The sequence below is a fragment of the Diadema antillarum genome, unplaced genomic scaffold, assembly GCF_040938485.1.
Source record: "Diadema antillarum isolate AM-2024a unplaced genomic scaffold, OU_Dant_1.0 seq00000460_RagTag, whole genome shotgun sequence".
In the NCBI taxonomy this organism is placed as follows: Eukaryota; Metazoa; Echinodermata; class Echinoidea; order Diadematoida; family Diadematidae; genus Diadema; species Diadema antillarum.
The window spans coordinates 2,042,498-2,060,303 of NW_027271431.1; the positions used below are offsets into that span (position 1 = coordinate 2,042,498).

Below are 17,806 nucleotides of genomic sequence, written 5' to 3' on the forward strand. Positions count from 1 at the left end.
ACAAAATTAAATCAAACTCTAAGAGGTGATAAAAATATATTTTTTTAAAACCCACAACGAAACAAAGACTAAACATATGCTCTAAAATCAATGTCAATGTAACAAAATAACAACAATTTGAGGTGTATCTTGTCATTGAGTTCATTCACATAATGTGAACTCTGGGTAACGACTGAATCAAGAACATTTCTAGAGGAAGTCTAACTGATATCTCCGCCAATATCTCTCTATGAGTAGTCTTCTAAATAATTTTTACCATTAATTGTTCTGTTTGCAGAATTTCTTGAAAAAAAAGAATGTACAGCTCAGTTTTACAGTGTTTTTTTTTGTTTGTTTGTTTTGTTCAATTTCAGCGGCAATACGCGTACCGATGTATTTTTCTTGTCGGTTAGTACCATAGAGATGTATACTGTAATATATATCTCTATGGTTAGTACTTTATTGGGCCGAATTGTTTTACGTCGAGTTGTGAAGTTCATCTCACGGTAGCACAGACAAATTATGGACAAAATACATGTGGATGGCACGTGAAAACAGAGACTCGCTAGCCTTTTATCAAGGCACTGTATTTGCTGCAGATATTGTAACAATTTGCTCGTCTAGGCCTAGAATACAATGTACCATTTTTCCGAAAAGATGCTGTAGGTCAGATACTGATGGCTAAAAGTTATACCATAATGAATAAACAAACAGGCCAGTCGGTTCTAGGACAATGTACTAGCACCCCTTGAACATTTATCCCAGACCCTTCCTTTTGACCCTAACCGTAATCATATAATCCTGAATCTAATCCTGACCCTAACCTAAATAATAGCCAGGGCCTCGTCTTATAAAGACTTGTGATTGATTCAAATCAATCACAAATTTGCGTTTGAATACAAATCCATCTTATAAAATAGTTATGATTGAAATTAAGACGGAGAACTGCAATCAATCAATCATCGGGTTGCGATTGATTGCAGCTTTCAGGAGATTTGTGATTGATTGATTTCTATCACAAGTTTTATAAGACATGAGCCAGGGACCAGGGTAGCTCCTCCACCGCCGGCTGGACGTTTTCAAAAGTATGGGGGCACTTCCGGGTTTCATGAGCTAAACTGCTAACAAGCGCAAAAACAAAACAAAACAAAACAAAACAAAACAAAAACAAAAAGCAGCGCCGCCACCGAGACCACATATTCTGGAAGAGAATGCATTTCATCGTAAAACATAATTATAAGAACAAAGACCAAAATCCTTAATCTAACCCCACCACTAACTGGTATGTCGACGGGGCGAAATTGTCATCGGGGTATAAGATTTTTTTTTCCTGATATAAGTATTTCTTATAAGACAATCTCGGAAGGATAATTGTGAGATTTGTCTATATAGGCATAAGTTGTCTAATTCTAAATCTGATTCAAATTGTTTTCCTCATTGAGGAAGAGACACACTCAACGTGTTTTTGCCATTATAAGTTCTCGTTGAAAACTCCTAGAAACAAAGTCGAATGTACCTGTTCTAGTTACCTATAATGTCTGTATTTACAATTGCCATAATGACAATAATGATAATATTATAAAGGCCCATTGATGATGAAAATAATACATAAACAACCACATATAGGCTTTCCGTTACTATTGTTACCATGTGATATCACTAATTGTCTGTATTTGCTTTGATTGATTGATTGATTGATTGATTTATTGATTGATTTATTTATTTATTTATTTATTTATTTATTTATTTATTCCATTCTCGTTTAGCAATGTAGCCCTTTCAGCTACGATACTAATTTCGTAATTTTCATTAGGCCTACGATATAAGTATAATATTGCTAAAAACAGGGGGAAATGACCTAGGATTATTTGTACGGCATACAGCTAATGTCCAGTAGTTGCCTACTGCAGGTACTATGCAGTACTTCGTGACAGTGGGACAGAATTAAAAACAATTCGAAGACAAACAATTAGACAACAAACAAGAAAGCCACAGTTTAATTTCTTCATTCGCTGAATCCAAATGGTCCATTTTAAGGGACTTTCCCTTTACAAAACAAAAACAACAAACAAACATACCAAAGAAAGAAAGTGAAGACCTCGTTCTTCTGAATTTGCTGTAGGCCTACTCTTGTGTTCTCTTATAAGATACAAATGTAGTTAATGCCAAACATGTCTAGAACCGTACGGTCTTACACATTGTAACGTATTGTTCTTGATGATCCATAATATAAAAACTTACAAAGATTAGCAAATGTTCTGCATAAAAGATCTGTAAAAATTTATAGGAGCATGATGGTTATATATCACAAGGACTGGTGAACAGCAAATTTCAACGCGCCGAACTGAAGGGGGGGGGGGCGGGGTGCCAGTGGAAGGAGGTGCACCATCACGCATGGACGCACTCACAGTGGGCAGCTTGCTGATGGTAAAGCGCGCGCTATGAAACCATCAAAGACCCACGTGGTATGTGTTGGGGCATGGCTGATAAGGTCGCTTGTTGGGTGCACACGTCTAACACACTGGTATTTTCCATGTAAACTAATGTAGACAGTAGCTGGAGGCGAGGCAACGCATTTGTGTGTAGTGCAGTGCGGGAGAGCTGTAGTGGAACTTCTTTGATCCAGTGTACGTTTTTGTAGACCCTAACGTTAAACGTCTTCCTCGATCAGTCTTTCCAGTCATCTCACGGTTCGTGTAATTCACTCCAAAAATGGCAGGTAAGAAACATTTTGCACGATAGCCTGAGCCTGTATGATATAGAACCCCAACGTTAGTTTCTAGCTAGGCATTTAACAATATCTATGAGCACGATGAGTGACAGGAGTGTTAAGTTATCTTGTCATGAGCCATGCGCTATGTGATACTGATAAGTCATTAATTTACTGACGTTATTCCTGTTGTTTATGTATGATATCAAATGGTCAGTCGATCCACGACACGGCTGTTTACCGCCAATTGATGCAATCTGTCTTGCCAGAAATATCTGAAGGCTGACGGCATGATTTTAACCACCATTTAATGATTTACATTAGTCATGACAAGGCTGACATTGTGACAATCATGACAATGGGTGAAACTGTTCTTGTTGAAGTTACAAACTCTCTAATCAGATATCAGGAATGTGTCAATATGGTCAACCTGATGACAGTGAATGCAAGGGTGCTGTTCGTTGAATATTCCGAAGGTTCGCTATTCCGAAGGGTCATTATTCCGAAGGGTCGTTAATCCGAAACACGCAATTTCCTATACCTTGTAGAGGTTTGTTAATCCGAAAATGAAAAAGGGTTCATTAATCCGAAAATTTGTTTTGTTATTCCGAAGGTTCGTTATTCCGAAGATTGGTTAATCCGAAAATGAAATTCGGAACAATGAACCTTCGGAATAACGAACCTTCGGAACAACGAGCTGTAACCAAATGCAATGGTATGCACTTGGATCCATCCACTGCCAGTGCGCCAATCCGTCAATGGCCTGCTTTGGCTTGCTGGGCTCTTGCTTAAATTATCCTGAAATTAAGTGAGAATGTGCTTACCTAAGTAAATTATATTACTTAACTTCATTCGTACTCAGCAGGATTCATCATTCTGAACATAGGCCTACATCAGTTAACAACAAAATTATTCATACCGTCACACCCCCCGGGAAAATTTTAGTTTTTAGCAGATTTCTTACAAGTAAAGGATGGAGTGATGGTGATTGGGTGTTAGGCCTATACGTATCTCAACATTTCTATTGTTATGCAAATGAGGTGAATTGGAATTAACATCAATTTATAGAGGACAAGAGTAAAAATTTAACACCCAAAATCACCATCACTCCATCCTTCACTTGTAAGAAATCTGCCCAAAACTAATAATTTCTCAGAGGTATGAATAATTTTGTTGTTAACTGTATATCTCGAGATGACGATTGAGTGTCTGTACAGTGCAGACAGGCTGTGCTGATATTACAAAGTGTGATTAAAAAAAATGGCCACACATTTTACTAGTGACTGAGTGATGTGGGTGCCCCCTCAAGATTTCTTTTGATGTACATCTGTAGTACAAGTTCTCTTATTAAATTTTGTTTGTTTGTGCATGCTTTTGCCAGCCCAACCTCCCACCAAGAGAATGAAAGGTACTTGTATGACAGATTTGATTAATTTGATGTGCATGCTGTGTTTGCCTTGTAGTTTAGAAAACCCCACAAAATCCTGCACTATTTTGTATCATAGTACACATTTGAAAAGGTAGCACAAAAGGGAAATTTTTAGTTGCAAAAGTTATGGAGAAACAACAGCACAGGCAAAAATTAGAGGAGTTTTATAAGTAAAGTAGTAGTAGTAGTAGTAGTTTGGTGATGGTATTCATACTGTTTGATTATGCAAACTTGTGCTGATTATTGCTGTGGTATCTAACATTTACTTCAAAACAACTTTCTCTGAATATCAGTACAAAGTCCTTTCAAAGTCTCATCCTGTCCACCCACCCAAGTAGAGCTGTCCATAGTGATTTTTCCCATTGGTGCTAATAATGAGTAGTCTCTTTTCTAACTTCTGAAATTGCCTAACAAAGAAACATATCTTCTGTAAATTATGTTGACAATACTGTACAGTATACCAAATCTTGTGACAATGATTTTCTATTACATAGCAAGCCCAAATCCCCACCCTATACCCTCCCCTCGGACATGAGGAGTGTCAAAGCCATTATTGATTAGCATGCTTATCCACTCCCACATGTTCACAATATGTCTTCACCAATGATCCCCTGAACTTATAAAGAGATTCAATGATAACAATTGTGTTTACAAATTTAATGAAAATATAGCAACCTCCCCTCCAAAAACAAATAGATTAAAATACAAACAAATAGATAAAGTAACAGCCCAAAAAGGGCACCCATACAATGTAGGATTTGTGTCTACAATAGGAATGTGAATACTGATGAATAGGACTGCATAAAGTTACCCCAATAGGCAGAAAGCCATCCTCCACCTCAGTTTTATGGAGTGAGACACTCCAAAAGCAGATTCAATATTCAGGGGGCTTTTTGGAGGATTTTTAATTGTCAAAGTAGCAAAGATCCATTGTTGCAATAAAGTGATTTGAAATTCCTATCGTATTTATGATCTACACCCACAGCTCTGTTTGTGTCTGAAATGGGAAGCTGTCAAAAAGAGCTGCCCTGGATCAGTTAACACTTTTGCTTTGTTATCTGTCGGATGTTATCTGCCTGCCTGCCTGTTCTAACCGTCTGCTACTAACATCCTGAATACCGCGTTTCCCCATCGCCCTATCAGCTCGCATTGTGCATAGAACCTTTGTTCCCTTCTCACAGTGATTATAGTGAAAATAATCAGTGAAAGTTTGAGCAAAAGCATGCAACAGTCTGAAAGTTAATGGATTCTAAGTATATTCATGGTCTGTCCCTTCATAGGAACTCTATGTTTCTACAGTTTATAATAGTTTTAGAAGATAACTAATTGATGAAGGAATATCACAAATCTATTTATTTGCATAAGCCCACATTCTCTTGACCTGTGGCTGAAATTGATGTAGAAACCAAATATTCATCGTCCACTTTTTTCTTGATGAAGTCATAGGCTGTTGTCATGGCATTTGAAGTAACTTCAAATGTTTAAAACCTCATATATTTTCTTAAACAATTAATCTTTCTGCAATTTTTACATAAAAGGCATGGTTTACCATTCGCAGATGAAATAAAAACCCAGCATTGATGCTTCAAAAATGGACTAAATGTGAGTTAGGGATAGAAACAACCAATATAACCATTTCAATTGGTATAATCAATGTTAAGTATTGTTAAATACATGAAATGTGAACAGTGGTTATGATAAAATTGTTTCCAGACTAAACTGTCTACAGTCATGGTTTATTGAGAATAGTAGTGATATCTCCTTATTGATATTCTAGGTTCTATCCCAAATTCTTATATGGTAGGATGTTTTGTGATACAACTGACCAACACACATGCAACAAATGTGATATCTTGAATATTTTTTTAAATAGCTGCTCCCATAGGTAAACTGGAAACAAGAATTGCAGAGTTCTAATCTAGAGAGGTGGCTAGTGGAATTCACCTGAGCTTTTGAACTTCATAAATTTTAACAAATTATCCACTTTTCCTCAAATCTTCACTGAATATTTTCCCAATCTTTCTGTATTTTATGAATCTATGTGTTTGAGGAAACATCTTCTTAAAGGACAAGTTCACCTTCATAAACATAAGGATTGAGAGAATGTAGCAATATTAGTAGAACACATCAGTGAAAGTTTGAGGAAAATCAGACAATCCGTTCAAAAGTTATGAATTTTTGAAGTTTTTGTGCAGTAACCGCTGGATGAGAAGACTACTGCAGTGTATGAATAACTTAGATGTCACATGCGTACAACAATATAAGGAAAATAAAAAGAGAATTTCACAAAATTCCATCTTTTGAAAAAAATACACATTCCCCTGACTCGTTACCGACAAATGTTATGGGTAATATTATTCCCCCTGCCTTTAGAAAGAGGCAAGTCAAGAGCTCCTTTATTATGCGAGAAAAGTGAAAATATGTTGAATTTTCTTTTAAATTTTCTTTATACTGTTGTACGCATATGACTCACAAGCTGTAGTAGTCTCCTCATCCAGCGGTTCCAACACAAAAATTTAAAAAATTCATAACTTTTGCATCGATTGTCCAATTTTCGTCAAACTTTCACTGATGTGTTCTACTATTATTGTTGCATTCTCTCAATCCTTATGTTTATGAAGGTGAACTTGTCCTTTAATTAAAAGGAACTGCTCCTTTTTCAGCCATTCTTACATACGTGTGTGAATGCGCATAACTCACCATACTTTCCTATTGCATCTGATTCAGATTGTGATTAAATCTGCATCTCCTGGTTTGTGAGGGAGAACAAACAGGCAGCTCAACATTTCAAGAAAACAAAAAACACACTTTGTGAGCTTTCATTTCCTGATTTTATAGGGCAATAAACATCACTGATGAGCTCATTTGGGTCCCCCGAGCAGGTTCTCTCATGTTCAGCAAATTCCCTTAGTGGACGTATCTAGAAGTTTTCAATCTCAAAGGCAGATGATATGAAAAATGCAACAAGAAGCAAAGCTATATTCACGCATGTACATGACTGAAATTTATGAGGGCTTCCATCTGTTCACAAATGTGGCAGTTTCTATAGGATTTATGATACAGTGTACATCATTAGGCACACAAATATCTAATTACCTGGTAGTTTGATGTTTTTTATGTTTTGCACACGCTTTTCACTTGTGTGAATACATTTCATTTTTAGCTTGTTGCAAATTTTTGAGCATGTTGCACAGCATGTTGCTGGCTTTTGAGGATGTTGCACAAGAATTTGAGCATGTTGCAGTGACATGCTGAAACCCCTCATGGACCACCCTAGTTTTCCCATATTTGTCTGGACAGCAGAAAAGAATGTTTGTGATGCAGGTTCACGGAGGTGGCCATTCAGGCATTGATTAATGAGAAATCTTGTAAATTTTTGTAGGGATAAAAGAGAGGTAACGAATCAGTAAATCTTTTATCATGCTTTCATTGTCATATGGAGTGATAGTGATTCATCTGTATACTACCAAACTTGTAATGTTGTATAATTGATTATGGGCATGTATGTATTTTGTGCATGTAACATAACAAGAAGCCTGAACTGACTATCATAATCCATGGATATTAATCTGGACATGTGTGTTCTTTCTTTCAGCTGAACCAGGCAAGAAGCTCAATGAGGGCAAGACAAAGATCGTCTATGAACTGCCCAACTTTGAGGTGCTCCTGCAGTCCAAGGACCGCATCACCGCCCACAATGCACAGATGGTAAACCAAATGGTGGGCAAAGCAGCCATTTCCACTGCCACCACTTCCAAAGTGTTTGAGTTCCTCAGTCTGATTGGTGAGTCGTGACCTCTGACCCATGAAGTCCTCAAAATTATCAAATGGGTCATTTTGTGACCAAATCTGTTCCTGTCTGTTACTATCACATGGCATCCATCTTTGCTTCGTTAAATGTTTTACTTCACACTAAGCATTTTCCTGCTCATTTTCAACTGCATAATTGTATAAGAATATCCTTGTCCTGAAAATTGCTGCCTCTCTAATATTTTCACATGTCTTATATTAGCTCTGATAATTAGGAATTTTTATGTTTGTAATGTTTCATGTAGAAGTGAAATATAAATATGACTGCTATATACTCCAGTAGTGATGACATTATTTGTGGTGATAATGATAATTCAGTAGTGATAAGGATAATTATGGTGATCACATATGTGTAAAGAGCTATGATGATAAGAATTTATAACATCTAAAGCTACTGTTTATATCCTGGAAATCTTTTTGTCTGAGGCGACCATGCATCAACATTATCATAGTTCTGTGTACTGAGGCTTATGGTCTCTTTTATTCTGTGACTTATTTTCATTTTCCCTGTGATATCCAGGTACATGAATAATATTTAAAAATGGTAGGAATGTTCCTCGGCTTCTCTCATAAACCTTCAACAATACAGGCATCAAGAATCACTTTGTCCGCAAGGAGACAGACACTGCATTTGTCGCCAGGCGGTGCGAGATGATTCCCATCGAGTGGGTGACGCGACGGATCGCCACGGGATCCTTCCTGAAGCGGAATCCTGGCGTCAACGAGGGCTACCGCTTTGCACCACCCAAGCTAGAGTACTTCTACAAGGTGAGGCAGCTTTCTCTGCTTTTACTGGTACAGGGGAAGCACTATAAATTGAAGAGGTCGGGACCCAACAGATTTCCTCATTATACCCAATATCTGGTTAGCAGTGTTTGTTATGTCAAGTTTTCCCTGTATATGATCATTTGGATAATTTTGGGGCTGCCAACATTCACATATTTAAGTCTTCGGGTTACAATTAGCGATCATGCAGTGTAACAAGCCTTTCAATATGAAAATAATTTCCAAATTAAGATGCCTTGTGTACCCTCTTGTCAGGACATGAAAAGATATTCAAGTGTTCAGTGAGCCTCATGTAGAACCAGGGACACTCTGCAGCTCTATCATTTGGCACAAATTTTAGTACAAAAAGTGTTAACATTCTATGACATATAAGTCACTCTTTATGAGTGTAAAATGCACTTTGGTTGTAATAGGGTATTTGTCATGCATCACACAAAAGCTTTTTCATATTATCACATTAATCAGGAAAACTCAGCTGATCAACCAAACTGGTTGGAATCATCACCAGGAAAAAGGGATTCACACTTTTCAAGTGGGCTCATGTGACCCCTAAGACTATGGGAATGCACCCAGAAAATCATTGACAAATCACAACATATTTAACTCTTCCTCTTTAAGAAAAAAGAAAGAAAGAAAGATAGAGCAGAAATTTAAGAACAGCACACACTTCTATGATAATAGATATAATGGTCCAGCTTTCAGACAGACTTTGTCATTTATCTCCTTTGTGTTACCTGCTCAATGACAGACTTTGTCATTTATCTCCTTAGTGTTACCTGCTCAATGTGATAATGTGATCAGGCTCATTTAGATACCAGTATGTCTATATCAGCCATTGTGTTTTATCCTTCTTGACATTTATAGCTGAATAAGCACTTTACATTGTGCATGCCAGGAAATTGGCACAATCATACGGTTGTCTTATTCAAGACTGAATAAGATATTGTTTGGCGTAGTGTATGTGGAAGGGGAGTCAGCTCTTTAAAGGGGCCCTGAAATCCAAATGCATGTTGATTTATGATACCCTCAACATCACTTTTGCAGTGAAATTAATATCTAGAAACATTCCATATGTTTTTTACAATTTTTTTCTTCTATTTTTCTTCAGATTACTAGGGAACGCCCACAAAAAATCCTTCCAAACCAATTAACTTCAAGATTCTTTTGTTAACTTTTAAATGTTTGCGAAATATTGCACCGGTTTATCTTCAACAGTTGATAACTGAATTCCTACCCTCCCGGAACTTGCGGTCTAACAACAAATCACTTTTAATACCTCCTCTTGTCACTACACAATCTTATGGTTCTAGAGCTTTTCAGTCAGCATCTCCTCAACTCTGGAACAGTTTACCTGAATGCTTGAAACAAACAGACTCAGTAGACAAATTTAAATCCATGTTAAAAACGTATTTGTTTATTGAGTAGTATTATGACTGTGTTTCTTGTCTTATACCATTACTGAAACTGTACCTTCTTCTTCTTTCTTTCTTTCTTTACTTTCCTCTTCTTCCCTTTCTATTGTTTTCTTTTTCCCATAGCGCTTAGAGACATTTTATGTAATAACGCGCTATATAAATGTTGTGAATTATTATTATTATTATTATTCTTGAGATGACCTCATCTGTCAATCATTGCTAAAGTACTGAAATATTTAATAAAAGACATTGGAATGCACCTTTGTCTCGACTTAGCATAACTTGCATGTTTCTGTGATATTAATGTGACCAACAAAAGACATGGCGATGTACATCACATTCACGTCGGGATCAGAGTCAATATTTTTGCGTGTCTTTAATTTCATGAATAGTACCCGATTCACGAAATTCACGAAAATAGAAAAATTCGCAAAATATTCGGTGTATACAGTATTTTAGTGACCAGATTAGACTTTTCATCGAATGGCTTGATAAAGAGAAGATTTGTCTGTAAAATGAGGAATCAAGAAGAAACCCTTCAACATTCTCCCTTCCCATCTCCTCTTCTCTTTTGTGCCACACCAGGATGATGAGGCCGGTGACCCAGAATGGTCCTACGCCCAGATTGTGGAGTCAAAGATGAAGCCCGGTGGCAGACTCATTGGGCCCCACGAGGTCGACATTATGGGGAGGGCCACCGTCACAGTGTTTGAGGTGTTGGAGAAGGCCTGGGCTGCCCTTGACTGTTCACTCATCGACATGAAGATTGAGTTTGGTGTGGATGCAGAGACAGGCAAGCTTTTTTTTTCTTTTTCTTTTTCATAGACCTAGTAAATATAATGGTGTCAAGGTTTGAAATTCACTTAGCAAATAATTAATAGATTTGAATACCCTGCATATCAAGGATGAAGGAGGCATTTTATTTCTCAAGTTTTCTATAGGTCTGAGGAAGCAAAAAGATATTTGTGTACATACTAAGAAAATGATGAGAGCATGAAAGGGCATCGGCATTATCAGATTAGTACTTCAGCATGATGGGTTAAGGCGCTTATCAAAAAAAAAATAGTACTAAAAGAAATGCCTTTTATTAACAAAAGTCTTTCTGTCTAAGTGAGTGGTAATTTTGTGTTGGTTGTTAACCTTCAGGAGAGATCGTTCTGGCGGACATCATCGACAGCGACTCGTGGCGTCTGTGGCCAGCTGGGGACAAACGCCTCATGGTGGACAAGCAGGTCTACCGCAATCTCAAGGAGGTGACAGACGAGGCTTTGCTGCAGGTCAAGCGCAACTTTGAGTGGGTTGCCAACAAACTGGATGTAAGTTTGAGTTTTTTGTTGTTGTTGTTGTTTTTTTTTTGGGGGGGGGGGTGTGTGGAGGGTAAAAGTCACCATGCCAGTCTTAATTGGATGTAAAAAAAATGTCCTAAATTAGGTTTAGTGGGTGGTAGATTAATGAATATACTTGAATATTCAGTATGTGGTCAACACAGATGTTGGTGGAAATTTGTGGATGTTTAAGGACTAGACGCAAGTGAAAGTAGATGGTGGTCAAGGAATGTCATGTAGATTGAATGAAATGGTTGGCTGGGAGGCAATATACAGGGGGACATTTAGTGTTTCCGGCCACAGTGTGAGACTACAGTTGGTCATGGTGAACTTGTAAACTTATTTACCAACTTTGTCAAACTTGCCTTACCTTCCTAGACTTATTGTTTCTTTGGTATCTAGTCATGATGCAAAGACACCAGTAGATCAATATTCATGTAGCCCACATCCACCTATACTTTAATCGTGCATCACCTTGCAGGACTTCATCCCCACACCCAAGGCCCAGGTCGTCGTGCTCATGGGCTCAGCCAGCGACCTCCCCCACGGAGAGAAAATCAAGAACGAATGCGTCTCCTTCGGCATCCACTGCGACCTGCGAGTGACCTCTGCCCACAAGGGTACGGAGGAGACTCTGCGGATTCTCAAGTACTACGAGTCGCTGGGGATCCCCGCCGTCTTCGTCGCCGTGGCTGGGAGGAGCAATGGCCTTGGACCAGTTCTCTCGGGCAATGCCACCTTCCCGGTCATCAACTGCCCGCCAGTGAAGGCCGACTGGGGACCTCAGGATGTGTGGTCTTCTCTCCGTCTGCCATCTGGTGAGTGAATTCAAACTACAGTTAAACTCGCCTACGTCGACGTCGCATATGTCGAATAACTGCGCAAGTCGAAGATTTTAAAAAGTCCCGATTTTTCCCCATTGACTTACGTGTATTAATTCACTCACAAGTCAAATTTTTAAAGTCAAATACTCGCCTAAGTGGATGAAATTCCAAGAACACTTTCACGGAAAAACCATTGAATTCACTGTGCCTAAGTCGAATAAGATTTTATTGTGTAATAAATCACTGTCAAAATCATGAGACGCCAGTTTTTGTTTACATACAGTATATACCAAAAGAAACTTTGCGTTAAAAACATTTAACGTTTCATTTACACAAGCGGTTTCACCTGAATCGTTATTAACGCAAACTAACGATCTGGAAAATTAACGTTTGTAGTAATGGTGAGTAACGATCCAAAGCGCAAATTAACGATGTTTCGTTGACATTAACGATAGTAATGCAAGAACTCACGCGAGATTTGGGTTTCCGTTACCCAGACCTGGTGAAAGGACGACGTATCGCCTCTGCCGAGTGTAGCGATCCATGCCTTATATACTTAGCGGAGTCTTTTCGCGAATCGTATCACGATTTCGCGAATGGTTAATATGCGACCGGGGTCACCAAAAACGCACGCCGTGCCAACAACAACAACAACAAAAGCCGGATGTTTGCCTTCAGTTTTGGAAATGAACAGCGGTAACAATCGGCTCCATAAGATGCGAGAAGAAATGTCAGATGTTTGCTTTTAATTTTGGAAATGAAAAAAGGTAATATTCAAAGTGGATAAAGCGTCTTGCTGAAGGGCAAATATCGGGCACACCGCTCCAGCTCTCAGCTCCAAAGTAGACAACATACATGTACATTATACACGTGTATGCGTGGTGTAACTGTAAGTCGATTTTATTTCGACTTACGCACAAGTCGAAACTCGCCTAAGTCGATGTGTTTTGCTCAGTCCCGAGAAGATCGACTTATGCGAGTTTAACTGTACTCAACAATTCAATGACATCCTCGGGCTCTCTTCCAAAGCAGAGCTAATGCCCTGTTCCGTACTAGTAATGGTTTGTTTTGCTTTCAGAAAGAGGACTGAGAGGGTAGTGTACTTATGAAGAAAGGATGAAAATCGGCCTTGTTTCCTCTTTGTATCATACTTTCGATTTTCTGTTAGAGGCAATGTGCTCTGTAGAACTTAGCAAATCCATTTGCCACACAAGGATGTTTTCATAGAGCTATGTTTACAAGGTACCGAGACAAGACATATCAAGCATAGTATAGATACATGTTTTGTAGCTTTGCATGTTACAATAGGACATGATAAGAATACCTTGACATAAAATGGATGTTTATGTGAGCTGATAATGTGCAGGTCAATGTGATCATATGACTCAAAATGATACGATGGGATGTTATCACGTGGCTTTTCCTTACATCCAACTGTGATAAACCGTATCATTACATAGGGATGTTTTCACAAAGCTGTTCTAATAAAAGAGCAATTGAACACCAAAAATTTGATATAAAGAACGTCATGAAGTGGATGTTTGTGGCAGGCCAGACCCACTGAAGGAATCAATGCCCCCTTTTTCATTTCAAATACCCAGGTCTTGGCTGCACCACCACCTTGTCGCCTGAAGGGGCCGCGTGGCAGGCAGCTCAGATCCTGGGGATGACCAATCACGTCGTCTGGGGTCGGATCCGTGCCCGCCAGCTCAACACATGGATTGGGTTGAAGGAATCGGACAGGAAACTCCAAGAGTCTCTGGACAAGTAGAAATCTGGGATGAGATCTGTTTGTTATTCTGAGCTGTGGTAAAGGTCGATATGGGATGGCATCTCCTGCTACCCGTCACAATTTTCTGTTTCGAAAGACAATCTCTTCTCTTCAAACTGTCTTGCACAATGTATGTACTTTTTGTGTGTATCCCATCACATCATTGCCAGAGCTCTTTACCCTTGTCATTATGGACTCTTGCTCAGAATAAATAACATAACAAGTTTGACATTGCATTAACTACTGAGTTTTGCAAGTTTGCAACTGCCAAGTTTGGCAAGTCTCTCAAGGAGGGGTGCATTTTAAGACCAAAGGAGTCCAGTGAAGTTGTTAAACATTAAATGTTGACAAAAAAGTAGATTTTGAAATATAGTGCGAGTGCGGATGAATATGTGACAGTTAAACTCTCTGAAATGGTTGAAGTTATGTCTTACCTTACATGTTTACTTGTTTGGTGCTTTTGTTTTTATTTGACTATTAGCTTTGGAGTATTTACAGTACTTTAAAAACCTGATCACTCCTTTCAAATGTCAGTTGCTGTCTGTTAAACAGTTCACATGCCTAGCATTAGACTAGATTGGCTAACACCTCTCGGTGGCTGATGAGTGGTTGTTTGTTACAATGTACCGGTATGTTGAACCCTATGGCCCGAATTCACGAAGGTGGTACAAATGAAACCATGGTTTAAACCATGGACAAAAACCGTGGAGGGCCAAATGTCGCACGGAATATTTCGTTAAGAAATTGGTCATTTTGTCGACAAAACGACCGTTTCGTTAATGAAATTATCATTTCGTGGACAAAATGTTCATTTAGATACAAAATGTTGTCATTTCGTTAAAAAATGATCATTTCATCGACGAAATGACTGATTGCGTAACGAAATATTCCGTGCGACACTTGGCGCTCCATGGTTTTTGTCCATGGTTTCAACCATGGTTTCATTTGTACCACCTTCGTGAATTCGGGCCCATGTGTGCTTTGAGTGATAATTGGCACAAAAAACCCCAAACACACTGCCAGGTCCCTGGCACAAAATGGGTCATGGGCTGGAAACCAGTATTGGTGACAGCAAGAAAGGAAATACATTTCCTACAGCTATTCCACAAGGTGAATGCCTTCTTTCAGGAGTGTTCTTATTTTCCATCATCAAAGTCGGTCTTTATTTTGCACTTGATCAATTGAAATAAGCACAAACACCAGTGGCTATGGTGGCATCTAGTGGGATTGGAAATATTTTTGTACAGATGAGAAGTGGGATATTGTTATTCTACTGTGTTTATTCTTGTCCTTTCTAGGATTATTTTTTTTTGTCGCTTTGTTTGGTGGTGGTGGTGTATTATGTGACGTGTTGTTAACAGTTTTAGGATGGTTAGGGTACCATCAACGCTTATTGCAGAATTCCATTGAAATACTTACATGTGTTATTCAAGGAAAAGGGATATTTTTTAGCAGTTTAAAGAGCCATTCCAGTGAGTTCAAATGGGAAAGAATGAAAGAAATCCTGGACTGCCAGCACAATGAGATTAATAAATTCAAATAAGTTTTTGAACATTGATATGTTATCTTATTATCTGTGACCCTCTTAAATTGGATTAATCATTCTGTTCTTTGTCAGATGTACAAAAGAAAACATCAAAAGTACTAATTTTCATATACATTTTACTCGTGTATTTTTTTTTTCTGAATTATGCATTTTGTAATCTTTGAAATGGTGTTACAGGGTTTCAAATGTCAAAATATACGGAAGGCAGAGAGAATGTGTTCAATGAGAAGTAAATGAGGGAATGTTATCCCAGTGTAATTTTGCATTAAAGTGCAGAAAAAACTGCTTTATTTACGTCAAACAAGATTGTACATAGTGCTATTTGTGTCGAGTGTGGTTCCATAGGAACGCTTGTGAAGTGAAATGAATTGAATTGTAAATTGGAGGAGAATTTATCCTGAAATGAAAAGCTGTGTGATTGAAAGAAGCATTGACCAAAAGCAATTACTCAGTGAAATTCCAGTCAGATTACATGTTTAAAATGATCCAACCTAATCCAACCTACCTGTACAGTGGACTCCCGTTATAATGAAGTCCTCAGGACCGGCAGTTTTCATTATATCGAAATTTCGTTATAACCGAACAAATAAACAATAAAAATACATAAATTGAACAACGTTATGGCCCGAATTTCTACTTCATTATGACTGGAATTTCGTTAGAACCGTGCACTGTACCAAATCTAAGTTCAGTGTCGTGCTAGCTGTTGGGTATGTCACAATCACAACACAATGTACAGTACTTGTTTTCCACCTTAAATTATACTAAGCTGTTGCACATGTCGCAGTATTCCTTTGTGTATGCATGTTTGCTGTAAAGTCACAGAAATGTGCAGAATGCTGAACAGCACTCAATCAGGCCAGACAGATGCATTAACTGGCTCCAAATACAACTTGTCAGCTGAATATAACTGAACTTCCAAGAGTCCTACTGTATAATTTTTGCTAGAGGTGAAACTAGTCAATTGCAGGTTTCCTTACAAAAATATACATGATATTATTGATTTGATGTATTTTTAATCACTTTTATTGCCTCTGGGTAAATTCTTCTACAGGTATCATGTGCTTTGTGAGGCTGAGGGTTGCAGAGAAAGTTTAAAAATGTTGACAGAACGAAGATATTGTCAGAATGACAAATCTGTGTATGTTTCCAGATTAATTCATCGCACCTGTATGTACTTCATGACACCGTGTTGTCTCATGAACATTGGACTTTTGTATGTGACTAAAGAACAGTGGGTTAATGATCTACAACAGCAAACTCTCCACACTGTGTTGTTATTTTGATTTGACTGAGATGTTGTGTTGTTAATGTGGGTGTGAATCATTACTGTTTTTGTGCTTCAACAAATAATGGTAGAGATTTATACAGGCCTCATTTAGACATTTTCATTTTGGCATTATTGCTATTTATTATTATACATGTATTTCACAACAAAGACATTTTGAAAAACTCGTACAAATCTCAGAAATACAAAATTGCAACAACCCGATACTTTGCACATTCTTATACAGAGAGGGGTTGTGCACACTTGTGAACATTATTTCAAAGGTATTACATTGTACTGGGATATCTCATTACATGTATAAGGTCGCAGGTCTAGCTTATTTACTTGTTACATCCCATATTCTAAACCCTCGTGTCTGTACACTTGGACCTCACCCTTGAATATACACTGCGTGAACATGTTCAGCTACATGTATGATGCAGTTACATACATGGAAAACGTATGACACTGTATTGATTATGAATAGTATTTATGTATGTATATGAATCTTCACCTTGTCTACACATCTTCATAACATTGTCTCATTCACACAGTAATGTCATAGTCTTGCAGAAGCAAACTAATGGTACTTTTGAGCAAACATGCAAAAATAGAAAGGAAAGAGAAAGAAGAACATAAAGATATACCAGTGGAATGATAGAAGTAAAGTTAAGAGAAGGAAAGGAAAACTAATAGAAAAATGTTACAAGGATGAAAATGACATGAAAGAATGGGGGGAACAAAATCAGTGAGCTGAAGCAATGCAAAGTTTTATGACGGGAAAAGATAGAGATGAAAATATTGCACATTATGAAGATATAACAGAAGGGGGAAAAACAAGTTAAAGGGTATGTACAGTTCTGGTTGAGGTGAGGATTTAGCTTTTAATGTTTTACGAGATATTCAGAAACCACTCTATGAGATGTCAAAGAGCATGCAATTCT

At 38.0% G+C, this 17,806-nt stretch overlaps 1 protein-coding gene across 1 annotated transcript; it reads left to right on the top strand.

Moving 5' to 3' along the window:
- Positions 1-2,572: 2,572 nt before the first annotated feature.
- On the top strand, positions 2,573-16,828 carry LOC139733035 (multifunctional protein ADE2-like). The gene is made up of 8 exons (XM_071643879.1): positions 2,573-2,698; positions 4,071-4,097; positions 7,714-7,902; positions 8,518-8,696; positions 10,715-10,922; positions 11,276-11,445; positions 11,936-12,272; positions 13,880-16,828. Exons 1-8 carry the CDS (start codon positions 2,692-2,694, stop codon positions 14,047-14,049), a joined length of 1,287 nt encoding a protein of 428 aa, XP_071499980.1. The 5' UTR covers positions 2,573-2,691; the 3' UTR covers positions 14,050-16,828.
- The last annotated feature ends 978 nt before the right edge of the window (positions 16,829-17,806 follow it).

What these genes read in the sequence shown, in the direction of transcription:
- LOC139733035 (XM_071643879.1), top strand. An exon ending in AGCTAGAGTACTTCTACAAG is followed by an intron (nt 8,697 to 10,714) that starts GTGAGGCAGCTT and finishes GTGCCACACCAG; the next exon opens with GATGATGAGGCCGGTGACCC. An exon ending in GGGTTGCCAACAAACTGGAT is followed by an intron (nt 11,446 to 11,935) that starts GTAAGTTTGAGT and finishes ATCACCTTGCAG; the next exon opens with GACTTCATCCCCACACCCAA.